The sequence below is a fragment of the Lepidochelys kempii genome, chromosome 5, assembly GCF_965140265.1.
Source record: "Lepidochelys kempii isolate rLepKem1 chromosome 5, rLepKem1.hap2, whole genome shotgun sequence".
Lineage (NCBI taxonomy): Eukaryota > Metazoa > Chordata > Testudines > Cheloniidae > Lepidochelys > Lepidochelys kempii.
Genome location: NC_133260.1, coordinates 94,552,842 through 94,569,569, shown reverse-complemented (window position 1 = coordinate 94,569,569; position 16,728 = coordinate 94,552,842). Strand labels below are relative to the sequence as shown.

At 40.7% G+C, this 16,728-nt stretch overlaps 1 protein-coding gene across 9 annotated transcripts in view; it reads left to right on the top strand.

Moving 5' to 3' along the window:
* The first annotated feature begins 4,401 nt into the window (after positions 1–4,401).
* The window catches only part of LOC140911640 (transducin-like enhancer protein 4), a 121,062-nt gene continuing 108,735 nt past the window's right edge, over positions 4,402–16,728 (top strand). For 7 of the 9 annotated variants that reach the window (XM_073345090.1, XM_073345086.1, XM_073345085.1 and 4 more), the window contains exons 1-4: positions 4,406–5,459; positions 6,315–6,412; positions 7,661–7,724; positions 9,067–9,111. In XM_073345090.1, the coding sequence (XP_073201191.1) occupies positions 5,415–5,459; positions 6,315–6,412; positions 7,661–7,724; positions 9,067–9,111 (252 nt within the window). In that variant the 5' untranslated portion in view covers positions 4,406–5,414. Of the gene's footprint in view, positions 5,460–6,314; positions 6,413–7,660; positions 7,725–9,066; positions 9,112–16,728 lie in introns of all 9 variants that reach the window. The other 2 variants (XM_073345091.1, XM_073345089.1) reach the window with 2 other exon arrangements.

Here is a 16,728-nt window from a genome sequence, read left to right as displayed (position 1 = left end):
CATTTTAGCTACGATTTAAAAAATATACAAATTGTTTTGTTCATTTTAAAACGTAAGTGTAAATAAAGGTTGACTAGTTCAGAACTCATAGGACTCTCCAGTGACTGAAATCAAACGATCAGTTCATAATATGATCCAACTACTTTTGGAATTTTAAACAAAACAATGCAACAACAAATTATTAAACAAGAAATGCTGATTCATGCATGGCAATTCATAAGGATTTTGCACTGGCAATCAAAACTCCTGGTACATATAAAACTACCTAAATAGTTTTTGCAATCTTTTGAAAAATCTTTCTCTAGCAATATATATAATACATTTAAAAACTACCTTCTCTACTCTCTGGAAAATAATACAAGTTATACCACGTACCATAAAAGATTTTTCATAAAAGAAGAAAAAAACAAGGAATTATAAATTTTAAAAAAATCTATATTTAAAGACCCATCCGGGTTGTCAGAATTGACAAAAGCTGTAAAATCAAAGTGACGCTGCCATTCTGATCATAATTTACATCATTTTAAAATGGCAAGTTATGATGCAGTATCAGCTTCGGGTTTCATAGATTTTTGTCAATGTGTTGAAAAATTAGGCCCTGATCCTGCAAAAACTTATGCACATGCTTTACTTTATACATTGTCAGTGGTCCCATTAAATTAAGCATGCACATGAGCTTTTGTAGAATCAGGGCCTAGTACAATTTAAACACAACAAACTAAATTTCTGCCCTATTTCCATTCATACAACCCCAATGAAAACAAATGGTGAATAGGTTATGTGAGCAGAAGCTGGCCAATCATCATTATCATTTTTGGTGAACGACTATGACAAAAAGATAGAGTGGCCTGTTTCCATCACAGGGACCTGTGCATCTGCCCTTCTAAGGAGTTTAATGTTCCAAATCACAGCACTACACCTGACATCAAACAAAATGGAGGATTTTTTAAAAAACAAAGCAAAACTGGTGTTCTTTTCAGATTTTAATGTCTTCTATTTGGTGTTCACTTTATAACATTTGTCGTAGCCCCTCTCCAGATTTAGTGTCTAATCCTAGAAATTGGAGGATGAGGACACTCATCACCTACCAGGTTCAGAATTTTGCTCAGTCAGGCCCATAAATCTCTCTGTGATTTATCTGTCTTAGCAATAAGACACTTATTAGCAATACTTAGCAATACTTATGTGCATATGTAATGTCTCATGTGATTAAAGGTAAGCACTTGTGTAAGTTTTTGTGGGATTGACATCCATGTATCCTTGTTTTAGAGTATTTGATCCTGCTACATGAGGACTGCCTCCTAATTTAAATGGGAACTGAAGGTGCTGAGCAACTAGCAGGAGGCACTCAGGGCCAGATTTCTGAGGGTATATAGGCACCTATTAGGATTTTTAAAAGCACCTAGGGACCATTAGGTGCTTATCGGCATCTTTGGACACTTAAATACCTTTACAAATCCGGCCTTCAGTAAGTTGTAATCCTGCTCCCATTTGACGACAATGTAAAAATTCCTGACAAATTGTTAATGGGTCCTTAAAGTAGGCAGTTTAACAATCTGAACCTGTACCCCTTACTCATGTGAGTAGCCCAAAATAACTTCCTTTCAATGGAACTATTTTTATGAATAAGGATTACTCACATCAGGAAGTCTTGCAGAAAGAAATCCTTAATAATGTTGCACATATACGAGACTAACATATATGTCTCAGCCTACTAAAGCCCAATTATGGGACACCATATAATTAGGTACAGAAGAAAAGTAAGTGTAGGAAACTTTAAATGATGCAGGATTGCCTTCTTTGACATAAATAAGTTTTATAACCTGTTTCAGTGGCAGAGCATTCCTGATGTAAATAATTTACAGCAATAAAAGTATAGGACAAGAGTGTAAAATGAGGCTTCTCAAAGAGAACTTTGAACAATTGACACATTACTTCAATACTAAAGAAAGAATGAGCTAAACCAACCCATATAAAAATACAAATGTATGCCATTGTTATGGTGCAAAATGCTGTAATAGAACTTTCCTAAGATGTAGTGTTTTGGCTTGTTTCTTTAGAATACTTGTAAAAAAAAAAATCAAACTCAAATGCATACGGTTATGGTTGCTAATGGAAAGAATCAGCTTCCCAGTGGACTCCTGGCACCCTATTATGAACATCTGGAATCTTCCATCATATGTTAGTCGTCTACATCCATGGGTCTCTCTGTATCATCACATCACTCTTCCGGTCAAATGCAACAGGCATTCTACAGTACTGAGCCAGAACAATGTCTGCATCTGTAAAAGCAACACCAAATAAACTTTAATTTTGAAAATAAAACATAGACGCAAATGAGGCCTCATAGAAGTAACACATGGTCAGAACACATGTGTATTTATTTTTCCCAGGATAAAAGATGTTGCAACAGTTTATTTTACAGCTTAGTACATTTTTGGTAGCAAGATCCTTCCAACAGCTGAAGAAAAGTGATTGATTTCCTTGTAATGAGAGCGTAAATCTATAACTATGAAGCTGTGGAGTGTACGACTGATGACGAATAGGGCCCCCCATGAGCTGTACAGTGTGTGTATGGCGAGTACTTATCTAGAGAGACAAGAAGGGTGAGGTAGTATCTTTTATTGGACCAACTTCTGGTGCTGGGAGCTGAAAAAGAGCTCTGTGTAGCTCAAAAGTTCCTCTCTCTTACTAACAGAAGTTGATCCAATAAAAGATATTATGTCACCTACCTGGTCTCTGTAATATCCTGGGACTCACACGGCTAGGAGGACAACACTGCACACATGATGCATCCGATGAAGTGAGCTGTAGCTCACGAAAGCTTATGCTCAAATAAATTTGTTAGTCTCTAAGGTGCCACAAGTCCTCCTTTTCTTTTTGCAAATACAGACTAACACGGCTGCTACTCTGAAACCTGTCACTGCACACATGGTATCTATCTATGCAGTTCCTGCCACCCTCCTATTATCCTCTCTGCTGCAATGTTGTGTTGAGTGAAGCTAGTGCCTACTTCAGTCTCCACCCCCTGGGCTGAACAGTGTTAGGTTCTTGCGCTGGACAGAGGAGCAACAGAGAGGCACAGATGTAACTGGAATCCAGCTGTGAAGTACTGTAGAACTCTGTACAGCCAATGGGAGATGCTTCTTTTTGCACAGGGTGATAGTGGATTTGGAGGCCTATGCCATTTTTTCCACTGGATGAGTAATCACTGCAGGGTCAGTGTCCCTAATAGCGACGTGGACCGTAGCAGCTAAAGCCAAAAAAATCTGCTATCAACTCTCTCCTATTTCCTCTGCACAAAGAAACTTAAGAAAACCCGAATCGTTTTAACATTGCTTCTCTCCGATGGCCGAGGCAGGAAGAAGTCCCCCCTCCACAGTCTATTTGCCAGAGGCATCATTTCAAGCCAGCCTTCACGATGGCGGGGGCTGCCTATTCCAACCATTTAGACGCGAGTCATTCGGGGGAGGGAATCTTGCTCGATCCCTCGGAAGGGGGGATCCCCCCTGGAACCCTGACATTAACAGATCGCCTCGCTGTCCCCGCTCCCCGAGCGCTCGCCTCTCTCGCTCCCAACAGGGCAGCGAGTCAGTCCCGTTCACATGAAAATTACGCCAGCTCCAGTGGCGCGTAAAATTGATGTGAGCTGAAAGAAGTGGGCTCAGCGCGATCCTCCCTCTCTTGTCTCACCAGGGGTCCCTGCACGTTACACAAGGCCGAGCTTGTCTCTTTAAGGAGACACTGGCCCCTAATTAGTCCGCATTCCTCCTGGTGCGAGTGATATAGCAGCAGTGAGTGGCACGGAGGGGGGAGCACAGAGGGCGACCACATCCCTTTCCCCCTCCAAACCTTCTCTCCTGCCACCACCCAGCGCACAAGATACAGCAGCAGCAGCCCCAGCCACCCCACGTTACTTTGATTGACAGCTGAACAAATGTTTCCCCTGTTCGAACGCCGGCGCTATGAAACGTCAGCGATCTCAAAGCTCCACCTCGGGCAGGGAGAAGGAGCGAGGAAATGGAGGTGTGGCCCATCGGATAAAGCAGCATGATTGGCTGTCACGCGGAGAGACGTCTGGTCCCCACGTGGGGACTCGGCCCTGAGCCGCACGCCCTCCTCAGACCCGCTCGCCCATTTGTCAGCCGGGAAATGATGGGCATTAATACAGAACGGCGATTAATGTGTAGCCGCTGCTGATTGGTCGCCGGCGACGCCCTTCATAGGAGGAGCAAGAGGTGGGGGTAGCTCCGGGGAGGGGGCGGGGAAGGAGGGCTCGCTTTGCCTGATGGTCGTTGCAGTCTTTTTGACTGCACTTTGCAAGCTAGGCGGGGGGGGGGAAGCTCCCAGCTGAAACGACAACTCCCAGGATGCCCCGCGGCCCCCTTGTCTTCCGATGGCTGTGAATATGTATCAGAATGTTAATGATTTGCTGCTGCTAAATTTGGTCAAAGAAGTCACCTCGCCAGAGCGCGTTGTGAGAGCTGCTCGGAGCGGCGGTGGCTGCTGGCTTTGGCGATCCTGTTCTGGGGCTGCGACTTGCAGGAGTTTGCGGGGCGAGGAGGGAAACAGCAAAGACCAGCGAAGAAGAGCGCGTTTCTTCCCCCCGGCCGCGCTGGGAAAAGCGGGAGGGAGGGCGGCGAGCTGGTGAACGGGAAAGAGGAGAAACATCACAACAAAAGGTTCCTGCACTTGAACCTTTGAAAAGCAGCGACTCCGTGCAAGGCGCAGAAAAAGCCAGGCGCAAACCCGACAACAGTTTTTTTCCAACCAGGAGTTTTTCTCTTCCGACAAAGGAAAGGAGGGTTTTTTTCCCCCCTTTTTTTTTGGACGGGATAACGATTGAGACCCATAAAAGTTTGCAGCCGGGAGACGCTGCGAGAGGGGTGTTTTGGGGGGCGGAATTCGGAAGCCGGGGCGAGTGGAGTTTGTCTTCTTCCGTTCCTCCCCGTCTAAGGGGGCTGGCTCGGCTCGCGGGGGAGGAGAAACCCCCTTGGAGCGGTGGGGCGCTAGGAGAGGGACCCGCCGAGCGCGGAGACCTTGGGAGAGGGACCTGCCGGACGCTGGGGTAGCGGGTGAGGAAGCTCCAGGACACGGGGCTCTGCCGACCGGACAGGGGCCGCCGGAGCTGCCGTTCCAGCCGCCACCATGCCTGCCCGCGAGTGACAGCCCCTGTGGAATGTGGCAGCGGTCCCCTTCGGCCGGGGACAGAGCCGCCGCCGCCGCCGCCGCGCGTCCCTCCTCTTGGGTGTTCACGCGAGTCCCGCGGGCGGGGGAGTTCGGGGGCAGCCGGAGACGCTCCTCAGAGCGCTAGCGCCGGGCAGCCCTTTCCTCCTCCTCCTCCTTTGCATTGTTGCCATTAAAACCAATGAACCAAGCTGCTCTGGCCAAAAGCACCAACTAAATCGGTTTGGATGATTCGCGATCTGAGCAAGATGTATCCTCAAACCAGACACCCGGTGAGTAGACACGAGGCGGGGGGTGACACTTGTATGTGGCTCCTGGTTTGTTCCCCCCCCCCCTGCCCTGAGCCTTGGTCCCCAAAGGAGAGGGGGGAGGGCTGCAACTGGGAACAATCAGCACAATACACCACGCCAGCCTTTCTCCCGCTGCCCGCTTGCCTCCTGCTTGGAGAAAGCAAACGAAAAAAGGGGGAGAGGGGGGAGAAACAATTGAGTTGTAGCCATTTTCTTATTGTTGTCTTTGGCTTTTCAGGCTCTCCAGTGTAACGATTTTGCCGCTTGTAGTTACGATCACTCCGGTCTTTTACAGAGTCAAAGGCAAACTAAAGCGAGAAGGAGGGACTGAGGGTTCCAGCTCTTAATCTGATTCTTATTATCCCCAAAGTGTATTCCTTCTCCAGCAGCTCCCGCGGAGGGACCTGCGATTTCCTCTCCTCTGCCTCATCTCTTCGCCCTCCCTCCACATTCACCCCAGTTTAGCAGTAGGGTCACAGACCCCCCGCACCCGCTCCGCAAGCCTGACAGTTTGATTACAGGGTTGGTGGGTGGGGATGGGGACAGATGATCCAGACATGACTGCCTCCCTCTATTAGAGGTCCGTATAGGTGCGGGCAAGGCTGGAGCGGGCTTGTGTATGTGCGTAAAGGGCGAGGGACTTTTATGTTTCAAAGAGGAAACACTGGTGTGTGCGTGCGTATGTAAAGTCGGTGAGTTTTAATACCTTTCGTCCTTACTGCTGTGTGAGTGACCCAGCTCCCTTAAACGCACCGGGCTGGGCATGTGTGTGTGCGTCTCTGGGACTGGCTTAGAGGAGGCATAATTAAAACCTTTCATAATGATCATTATTTTTAGGCACCGCACCAGCCTGCTCAACCCTTTAAATTCACAATTTCCGAATCCTGCGATCGGATTAAGGAGGAGTTTCAGTTTTTACAGGCTCAGTACCACAGGTAATGATGTTTACTTTCCCTGATCCTCGTGTTTGCTTAGCTCTTGTCACTTTTTTTTTTGTTTTGTTTGCAAAGGTGTGAACATGTGTGGATTGCTTTTGGTGTCTTGGGGGTTGTTTTTTGTTGTTTTTGTTTTTTTGCCTCCTCCCAAGCGGAAAGACAGGTTCCCAGCCCTGCTAGACCTGTGTCAGGAAGCCAACATTTCCCCCTCTCCAATAGTCTGGAGCTGTGACTGTTTAGATGAGGGGGATTTCAAAATACTGTGACTGTGATTTCAAATGTCTCATTGAAACATGTTGTTAAAATACTTTGTCAGAGACTCTTAAGAACTGATGAAGAATTAATCTAAAATGTGGGAGTCTCCCTCCAAGTGAAAACTTGTCCTGTTGGACGCCCAGACATAAATAAAAGATCTGCAGTTGGGAGGATGAAGCAACTAAGAAAATGCTTTGAAGCTGGAGACTTAGAAGAATCAAATGTCAAATATTGGAAATAGTGTGGTTTTCTTTCTTTTTTTTTTTTTCCCCCTTTCTATTTTTGGGGTGGATCAAGCCAAGGGAAGCCATTTGGTTGCTTCTGGTATTCTTCTCTTGACCTAGCTCCTTCATGCCTTCCCCTGAAATGTTGAGTGCTGATAACCTGGAAGCATAGCTGGTGAACTAGTCAATTAGCTTTAGGGTAGAAGAGCATTTTATTCTTCAAGTGAGGAATGGCTTATCACAAAATTGTTTTGTGCACTTTTGAAAACAAAACAGCCAAAGACGGTTTTGATGTCAATGGGACGATGTGCAAAATTTTCTTTACAATTTCATCAACAGAAAAACAAACAGTGCTTTTCCCTTGAAAAGACATCATTCCCTACAAAAATGATGGTAGTCAAAGTAACTAAATTATGTGTGTGTTTGTAGGTGATTTTTTTTACATTTTTAATATTATAGATACTGACCTTCATAAGAAGCATTTTTCTATGAACCAATCTACTTTTTTCAGAGTAAGATACATTTTTGATGTATACTGTACCATATACATTTGGCTCATGAGAGGAGGATTTTGCACAATACTTGTTGAAAGGGGAAACTAACAGGACTCCACCCACAAACAATAGCTTGGACTTACATTTTTATTTATATTTTGCAGAAGATGACTCGAAAGGAAAGTAAATGTGTGTTCAAAAGGATGTAAAACTAGCATTATGTAGTACTGTACTCATGTATTTTATTTTATTTTATTTTTTAATGTCTTGAACAGTTTAAAGCTAGAATGTGAGAAGCTGGCCAGTGAGAAGACAGAGATGCAGCGACATTATGTTATGGTAAGCAAGCTGCATAACAAATTCAAAATGTGTCTTAGTTTTGTGGACCAAAACAAAAATACATTCAGATAGATTATGATGATAGATAGCACTGCTACAGACGAGTTTACATCAGTGTTTCCATTATAAGCCCTTACTTTCAGGGGGTTTTATAACCTGCTTTTAGAAATTCGTTTCTCCTTCAGATTTGCCTTTCAGTGTTTAAGTATATGGGAATACTAACAGGAAGCCTGTTAGTCTGTTAAAGACATACCCGAATTAATAGGCATAGCTTTTGCTGCTTTTTTTTGTTTTGTTACTTCCCACTCCTGTCATTTGTCCATAATGTGATTTAGGTCAATCCTTTTTATTTATTTACTTTATTTATCTTTTTATGAAGGGACAGAACCAAGAATTTTAGAAGCCTTAGATCTTTGAAAAAATATTGCTTGTGAGCTGTTGGTTCATACTGTCAGTGGTCTGAGCTGTAAAAAAAAAAGGATTTCCCCCATAGTTGTGGTTTGTATGGTAAATAACTTGCATATAAAGAAGGCTTTAAATACATAATTGCACGATGGATCATGACTACAGCAAAGGAGCTGTTTCTGACTGCTCTCTTGTAAGTCTGAGGGAATAGTTTGTTTTCCATGTGTACATGACCTATAACACAAATATTTACAACAAAGGTAAATAACCTTAAACCCTACATTTACCAAAAGCACAAGTATTTAGTTAAGTCTCACATTTTGTCCTTCCCATGCCTGATGTGCCTAGGTACTGGAGCACATACGTTACTGACATTACATGCTGAACTGAGCTCCCAGCGATATTGAGACACAACAGGAGATATTAAAAATGGAATGTCTGCTTTAACTCTGAATTTCCTTTTTATTTTATTTTTTTGCAACCCTTTTATTACATTTTAGCATTTTGTGTTTTTAATTTAAAATATTGAATAAACTGTCTGCATGATGTTGCTGATTTATGTACATGTCTGGTTCCTAGCACTTCGGGCATTTTTTTTTTTTTTTTTTGCATCTTTAATGTGTACTAGGGTGCAAAATTTAGAGCATTTCCCATATATTTTCACCATTTCTCATCTTTGACTCCAATTGTCAGGTGTTTTTAGTGTTGTGTTGTTTGTGTCTGTTACTTATAAATTTGACATGGAGCAATGCAGAGCTAAAAGCAGAGGGAAAAATAAGATGTTGGGAAATTCCCATTCTAATTTTGGGAGGTTGCAAATATTGGTAATTTTTTTTTTTGTATATAATATGCTGTTATAGCTGCCATTCAAACTGAATATTGGAAACACTTGTATGATTACAGGGTCTAACAGAATCAATCTTTCCTTTTTTCTTAGTATTACGAGATGTCCTATGGGTTGAATATAGAGATGCATAAACAGGTATGCAAACATTTCACTGTGGGAGAAAGTTACATATCAGTCTAATTTTAAAGTAGGAATCTATGTTCTGTGACCTTGTTCAATTGCACATTTAAGTGGTTGAATATTTTTTTTGTGCACTGTGGCGCTCTGGTACCTCACTGATGGGTTCAGTATAAGAACTTAAAGAGGTTATTGTGTCTGTACCTAATCGTGCATTATTTCCACATGAATAAGAAGCCTGATTCTGTTACACTTACTCACATAGTCTCATTGTAGTAAATGGGACTACTTTTGTGAGCTGGGATTATGTGCATGAGTATGGATTTGTAAGTAAGGTTTGTAGGATCAGAGCTATCTAAATTCTGAGCTTTGATTTTAGGCAATTTATTCTTTTTGGAGCCAAATTTAACTTCTGAAAATTAGGCATCAAGGCAAAAGGCAGTATACTCTGTGTATGGAAAAGGGACTGTTATCTTTAAACAGTGAAACTGGAACGGGAGGAAATTAAAAAGTTCGACACAAGAAATGGATGCAAAACCACGTACTGGTCCCTTGAGACTACTTACTTGGACCTTTATACAGAAATTGTGTCCATTAGTTCTCAAAACTCTACAGGGTAAATAAGCTTGCTATGAGGATGTTCTAAGGGGTCAATTCTGTGCCTTGAAATCTAGCAACTAGGCCAGGATTAGGATCATGGTGTAAATCAGATTATTAAAATTCATTTAAGTTTGGGCTTCAACCATGTATGAAAGAGAATGAAACAAAGATATGACTTCCATTTTGTAGAGTGAAAACTGCTTACTTGGTGTTTACTCAGAAGTTTTCTAAAATGAATTGCTGCTTTTAATTTGCAAGTGTTGCTGGATAATGTAAACAACAGAATTGAATGGATGGGAGAAGAAACAGAAATTTGTACAAACCAGTTTAAAAATGTTCAAAGTGTGGGATTTTAAACTTTATTTTGAGTTGTGGAAATTAGATTTTTTTTATCTTGTTGAAAGCTGTCAAATACTGGTGAAGTAGTCAAATACTGTTTGTTTTTGTTTTACATTAGCATCCCGAGGCACCAATTATGATTAGGGCCACACCATAGTAACACCATAGTAGGCACTATGCATCACAAACACAAAGAAAGAGAGAGTCCTTGACTCAAGGGGTTCTCAGTCCAAGACACGTGCGTGTATATAACGTTACACATGTGAGTAGTCCTGTTAAATTTGGTGGTACTAGTCAGTGAGTGACGTTAAGCACATGTGTAATTCTGCAGGATCAGGACCTACTTTAATTTAAGATTCAACAAGTGGGTGCAACAAACACTTGAAAGGAATAGGGGGGCATATGGACCACTAGGGTAACAGTGATAAGTTTATATGGGCCTTATCCAAAGTTCATTTGAATCAGTGGAAAGACTCCCATTGACTTCCTCAGGTTTTGGATCTGCTCCTCAATGCACAGCTAGGTGGTTTTGAGTAAAATTTTTAAAAAGGAAATTGTTACATATAAAAACAATAAACACAATAGGTGACCTACAGAGACTTTTGGATTCCTATCTAGCACTTGGCCATAGGCATTCCAAGATAACCATTGCAGCCAAACGTTAAGAAATCAGTGAAGTATCTAGAAATACAAAGGATTTAAATGTGTGTGCACTTAAACCTATATACACTTAGCAAAAACAGCCAAGATCTAAAGTCAGTAATTATATTGCTTAGAATTAAAAACAAAAATTTGATTTTTTTTTTCCAAGTATTCAGTTTCAGAAATGAGATACTGTTATAATGCTGGGAACTTTCACAGTATTCTGAAGAAATTATACATTTAACATGGGGCTTACTAAGGGCTAAATTTAATTAAAATACAGTTTTTCCATTGTTTTTATTCAGATTAGTAATGAAGGCCCAGATTCATAAAGGTATTTAGGCTCCTCCAAAGGAAGCTAGGAGCATAAATACGTCTATGGATCTGGGCTGTAAACGCTGCACCCAAAACACTTTAATACTTTATCAAATGCTGGTGACTCAAATGAATTACAGCTAAGAAACTTACTTGCTATCGCGCTGAAATCTTATCTCTGTGTCTTACATGGCTCCTGTTCTGTCGTTGTGCTGGCTTTTTTGTTGTGTGTCCTCCAACATGAAATCTTATAACTAATGTCACAGCGTTTCTCTCCTTTTCTCTTGCTGGTGTAGCAACCACAAAATATTTCCTGTCTGTCCCTATAACTGTAATAGTAAGACCCAGTTTCCCATAGTAATCCCTGATAGTCTTTCCTGTAGTGTGTGTGTGTGAGAGAGAGAGAGAGGTACTTTCAGGCTTCCACCTTAAATTTTCCTTTCGTTTCCTCCTCCCCCAATCTTCAAATTCTACATAGTTGAAATAGAGCAATTCCCCTCTATTCGCCCCCCCCTTTTTTTTTGCTTCCTAAATTGAATCATATCAAAAATCCTGAGGGCAGTTTATCACATTATGAAATACAGACAGCTTTGCAAACCACCTACTTATTATATTTCCCCCCCCAGCACAGAGGCATATCTGTCTTTATTTGTTTTCCTAGGCAGACAGCCTTGATTCCTCTTAGCTTCTTTTCCAGATGTACTCACTGGATGCTCTTGTAATGGAAAGCAGGCAATAATGCAGTGAAGTTGCCCTGCGGCGTAATTGGGCCTAGTTCTCCAGATCAGGTTAGGCTTATTCACTTATTAGATTTGCGTCTCAGAGGGTTCAAGAGTAGGACTCCCTGGAGTCCTTGGAAGTACCCTAGTAATTGGTGGCCCTGATATTTGAAACCTTTGTGTATTTTTCTGTTAAAGCTTCTGTTCTTCTTGGCTGCTCCCAGCCACAGTGTATTTATTTTTAGAGAAATTTTTCATTGGAACAGAAAATGATGGCTGTGATGGAGTCATGACTCTGACTTAGCAAATTGATAGAAGGATAAACACACACAGCAGTGACAGTGTGGGTGCATGTGTGATGGGGAGGGGGGAGTGATAGATTCTCCTCCCGCCCCTCCTGTGATCCTCATCATCAGTCATCCTGTGTTGATTTTGATAGAAGACTATTAAAGTGAAACCTATGGGGAATTTGTCATTCTGAAAGGAAAGCTAATGTAATTAGTACCAATTAAAGTACATTTAGTAAATTGGATTTAATCTTAATTAAGCCTGCATAATGTTGCCAATTTTTAACAATTATGTTTGAGAACATAATTAATTTAAATTTTGGTAACTGAGTAAATAGCATTAGACTGGTAGAATTTCATATATATATATATATATATAATATTTTTAAGAGAAGTATGGGGTAGGTTACGACATGTGGCATTAAAGCTTAAAATAGTAGCCTAATTTCTAGAAATCTCTGCTAGGATCAATAGAGCTGAGCAGACAAATTTAGAAGAAATAGCAGAAAAGTTAGACGCGGTTTTGGATTGTAATGTGAAACAATGCTTCCCTACACCCTTAAGGCCTAGTAATAAAGGGGGAAAATGGAGTATAACTTGAAAATGGCTGTTTCTTGCTAAACTGTCTTATCATGAATTCTTTAAAAAAGTTAAGGAGGTGGTTGTGGGTATCCATTGATGTGCTGTTCCTGACTCTTAATTTTGTGCTGGTTTTTGCTGGTCATCTAATATTTAGAATTAGGGGTTTTTAATCATATGGTCGAGTTCATTTAAATTTCTGTGATCAGACATGAATTCTGACAGCTGTAATCCAATATTAGTGATTATCATTTAAAATAAGTATCGGTATTTAGCTATAGACAGCAAACGTTTGAGTGGGATTGGTGGGGAAAATTAACTAGAGTAAAAATATCTCATCTCATTTTGAGTATGTTTTTAGAGATAGTAAATGTAAAAGGCGGTGCCTTCTTTCAGTTACATTTCTGCTGTTTAAAAGGAATTCTCAGGGAAAAAATTGTGATATCACTTTTTTTAAAAAGAAATTTCAGCTCTCAAGAAGCTGGATATTAAAATATAAATGAAATATTATTTTTTTAAAATCACCGTAAGTCATCTCCCCTGTCCCCCCCGTACCCTCTGAGCCCCAATTTCACTCCAATACATGTAAATTTTATTATAAGACTTGAGCAACAACTGTTTGAGTGCTGCTAAAATATTAATTGAATAGAAATGAAAGGGCTCTACTAGCTGATGGGATATCATAATCATAGCTGCAGTAGTCGATGGTAAATGATGATAAATGACATTAGGAACCTTTTAGCAAACTGTAATAACTACGAGAAGGGAAGCAGTATGGATTTGCATTATATCTGATACCCTCTAGTACCAAGTGGATTGCCAATACTGCTTGTTTAGCATTTTCTAAGGGCAATAGGATATTGATTTCTGACTTACAAGGAACAGCTCTATTTTCACCATTGAAAAGTATTGCAGGTTGTTAAGAAGAAATTGACTTGAAGAGGCCTGACTGCTGCCCATCATGGAGCAAATAAAGCAAAACTGCCGAAGCATGGTGGAGCAGCGAGATGGGGCCCTCAGCAATTTGTTGCTATTAATTTACCATGCTTGACAGCAAATCAATCGGCATCTACTTCATCTGCTGGAGAAAATGCTGTCCAGGGCAGATAAAAGGCCCTGTGTGGTACAGGGAATAGACTGGATTGGCCAAACGGAGGCTGCAGTTAATGTGTAAATAAGTGAAATCAAGGCCACTGTTGCAGAGGAAGCTGTTTTTAATTAGGTTGGGGCTTTATAGTGAGCTATTTAAGAAAGTTTTATAGAGCTTGGAGAGTAAAAGGAGATTTATTGCCAACTGAGCTAATATATGGCTTGTATGACATCCTAGCTTTGAGTGTGCTTGCTTCTTGCACCTTTAGTAAATTGTTTTGGTAAAAGGGTAAAGATGGGAATCGATTTCTTTAATTTAGGGCTAAGTTGTGACTATTTTTCATCTTCATGGCCATAAAATGCATATATCACTGAAAATTGTTTTGTGTATATATGCTACATATATAACAGGAAAGCGTTTGGTTTTTAAGGCAGGGGATTGGACTCTTTTATATATATATATAAATAAAATCTTAGGAAAAAGTTAGCCTGTGATTGAATGTATACTGTCTTTCATTCGAAGAATAGCTGGAGAACCAACTAAAATTACACTGGCTAAATTTGCTCTCCATTGTAAACAGTAGGAAAGATTTAATAGAGATACAAGCAGTGGGTAGTCAGAATTGAGCTCGAAAACTTCAAAATAAGAGAGATTTAGAAGTGAAATGTTGAAGATTGCAGCATTGTACAATGCTGTTAAGGGAGAATAGCCTACTTGTGACTTTTTTCCATTAAAGTTTCAAAATTATAAAAAGTGGATTGACTAATCAGTTTGACAACCAAACTTTATCTGTCCTAGTTTAAGTTTATTCAGCCTACTCAGTGAAGCCAGTGTAATTAAATAGCTCACCCATCTATTTGGATAAGAAATTTAGAAATATGTAATACCTTGGAATTAAAACAAAAAACATCCCTCACCCTGACTGCCAAGTCATGAGTTTGGTGGGCCCCATGTCCTTTGACCAAATAGATGTTACACTACCCTCCTCTGGTGGGAACCTAGCAAAAAGTTTGCCCCTTGCCACGTCAGAAGAATGTGTGTTTTAAGGCAAGCCCTTGTGTTTCATCATGGTCTTTTCATTGACGAGGAAAGAAAAAAACAACAAAGTTTTAAGTATCTTGGCTGTTCAGACAGATGCTTAAGACACAGGAAACAGCATAAAACATACTGAGCAAACTTTTAAATTAAGACATACGTTTTGTTTTTACTGTCAGCAAGGCATTACTCTGTAGCGCTGAAACATAAAAGCGTTCTTTTCTCTTGGAAAGATGCTGATTTGCTTTAATGCTGCCTCATTTTTTGTGTGTGTGTGTGGGGGGGGGGAAGAGGGGGAAATTGGTAGTGAGTCCTATCATTAGGTTGTCCAGCACTTTTATAATAGAAAGATTCTTACAATCTTTCTTTGAGAAGCTCTAACACCTCCATTGTTTGCAGCCGGCACTAGGAACCTGTCAGGGAGAAGAGGCCCTGTTTTACCCAAGGGCTTTCTTTGCTATATGCAATTCCATTCAGCTTTATATGAGTTATAAACTGTTAAAGATTGCCCTTTCACTTGTATTGCTTGTATTCTCTGGGAAAATATTGGCATCCAAACTAAGAACTGAACATGAACATTCTAAACAGCCAGATCCATTTTACTGCTGCCACTGCAGGTTGAAAATCACTGCTCTACAGGGAACACCTGGGAGCTTCCAGAGCAGGTGTAATAGTGAAGATGAGTGTGAGCTGCGTTGGGACAGGCTGTTCACTTCCCATGGGGGCACCACTCTGGGCAAGAACGTCCCTCTTCAGATCCTCATTCAGTGCACAGAGTAGATATACAAGGGGGCATAATTAAGGTTGCACCAGCAACTTTAAATCTGACATTTTAAAACTTGTTGTATACTTGAGCTAAACTTTTCTGGTATGTGATGCTTTGTGTTGTGTTTGTGTAGTTGTAAATAAAATTGGAGATTTTATATATATTGTAAGCCCCTCAGGGCAGGGATTTTTGTTTTCCTTTTTCTTTTGTATAAAGAGGAGCACGCGTTTATTGCTCAGTATATACATGTGCTCATTGACTAGGTTAAGTAAAACAAACAAGTGACTTTTTTCTTCACTCAAATACCAAAGCATATATAATGCTCTGTTTCTGGATACAGAGGACACAGACTTGATTTAGTTTTTATTTTATGTTTTAGGCATGTCACTTGCTGGCGGGATATACTTAAATATTGTGTAAAATAATTGAGAATCACATAGATCGCCATTCTGGGCCAGTTTGTGAATGATCTGATTGTGATCATTACAGAAATCACTTCTTTACTATCCACAGATTGAGCACATCTACTACTGTCATTGGGTCCCAGAAAGTCCTCTCATCCATGAGATGATGGATGTGAAGGGATTAGGAGAAAGATAACTGATACTTGTGTTAACTAGCATAATTACAATTTTTTTTTTTTTGTGACTGAAAAACTTAGTTGAGGCTCTATTTAATTTTAGAGATCGAATCATAGGAATGTAGGGTTGGAAGGGACCTAAAGAAGTCATCAAGTCTAGCCCCTGTTCTTAAATCCTCCAATAATGGGGATTCTACAGCCTCTTTTGGAAGCCTAATTTAGAGCTTAACTACCCTTATAGTTAGAAAAAATTTCCTAATATCTAAGCTAAATTTCCCTTGCTGTAGATTAAGCCCATTATTCCATGTCCTACCACCAGTGAACATGGACAACAGTTAATTCCCTGTCTGTTTTTTAACAGCCCTTAATGTATTTGAAGACTATTATCAGGTCGCACCCCCATCAGTCGTCTTTCTAAGGACTAAACATGACCAGTCTTTTAAACCTTTCCTCAGAGGTCAGGTTTTCTAAACCTTTTATCATTTTTGTAACTCTCCTTTGGACTCTATCCAATTCTGGGTGCCACCATCCTGGTTTACAAAGGATGTGGACAAATTGGAGAGAGTACTCTGGCTGAGGTGTTACAGTGCGAGAGAAGCAGTACAATTACTTCCTGTGTCTTGTATATGACATTTCTATTAATACAGCCCAGAATATTAGCCTTTTTTTTTTTTTTTTTGCAA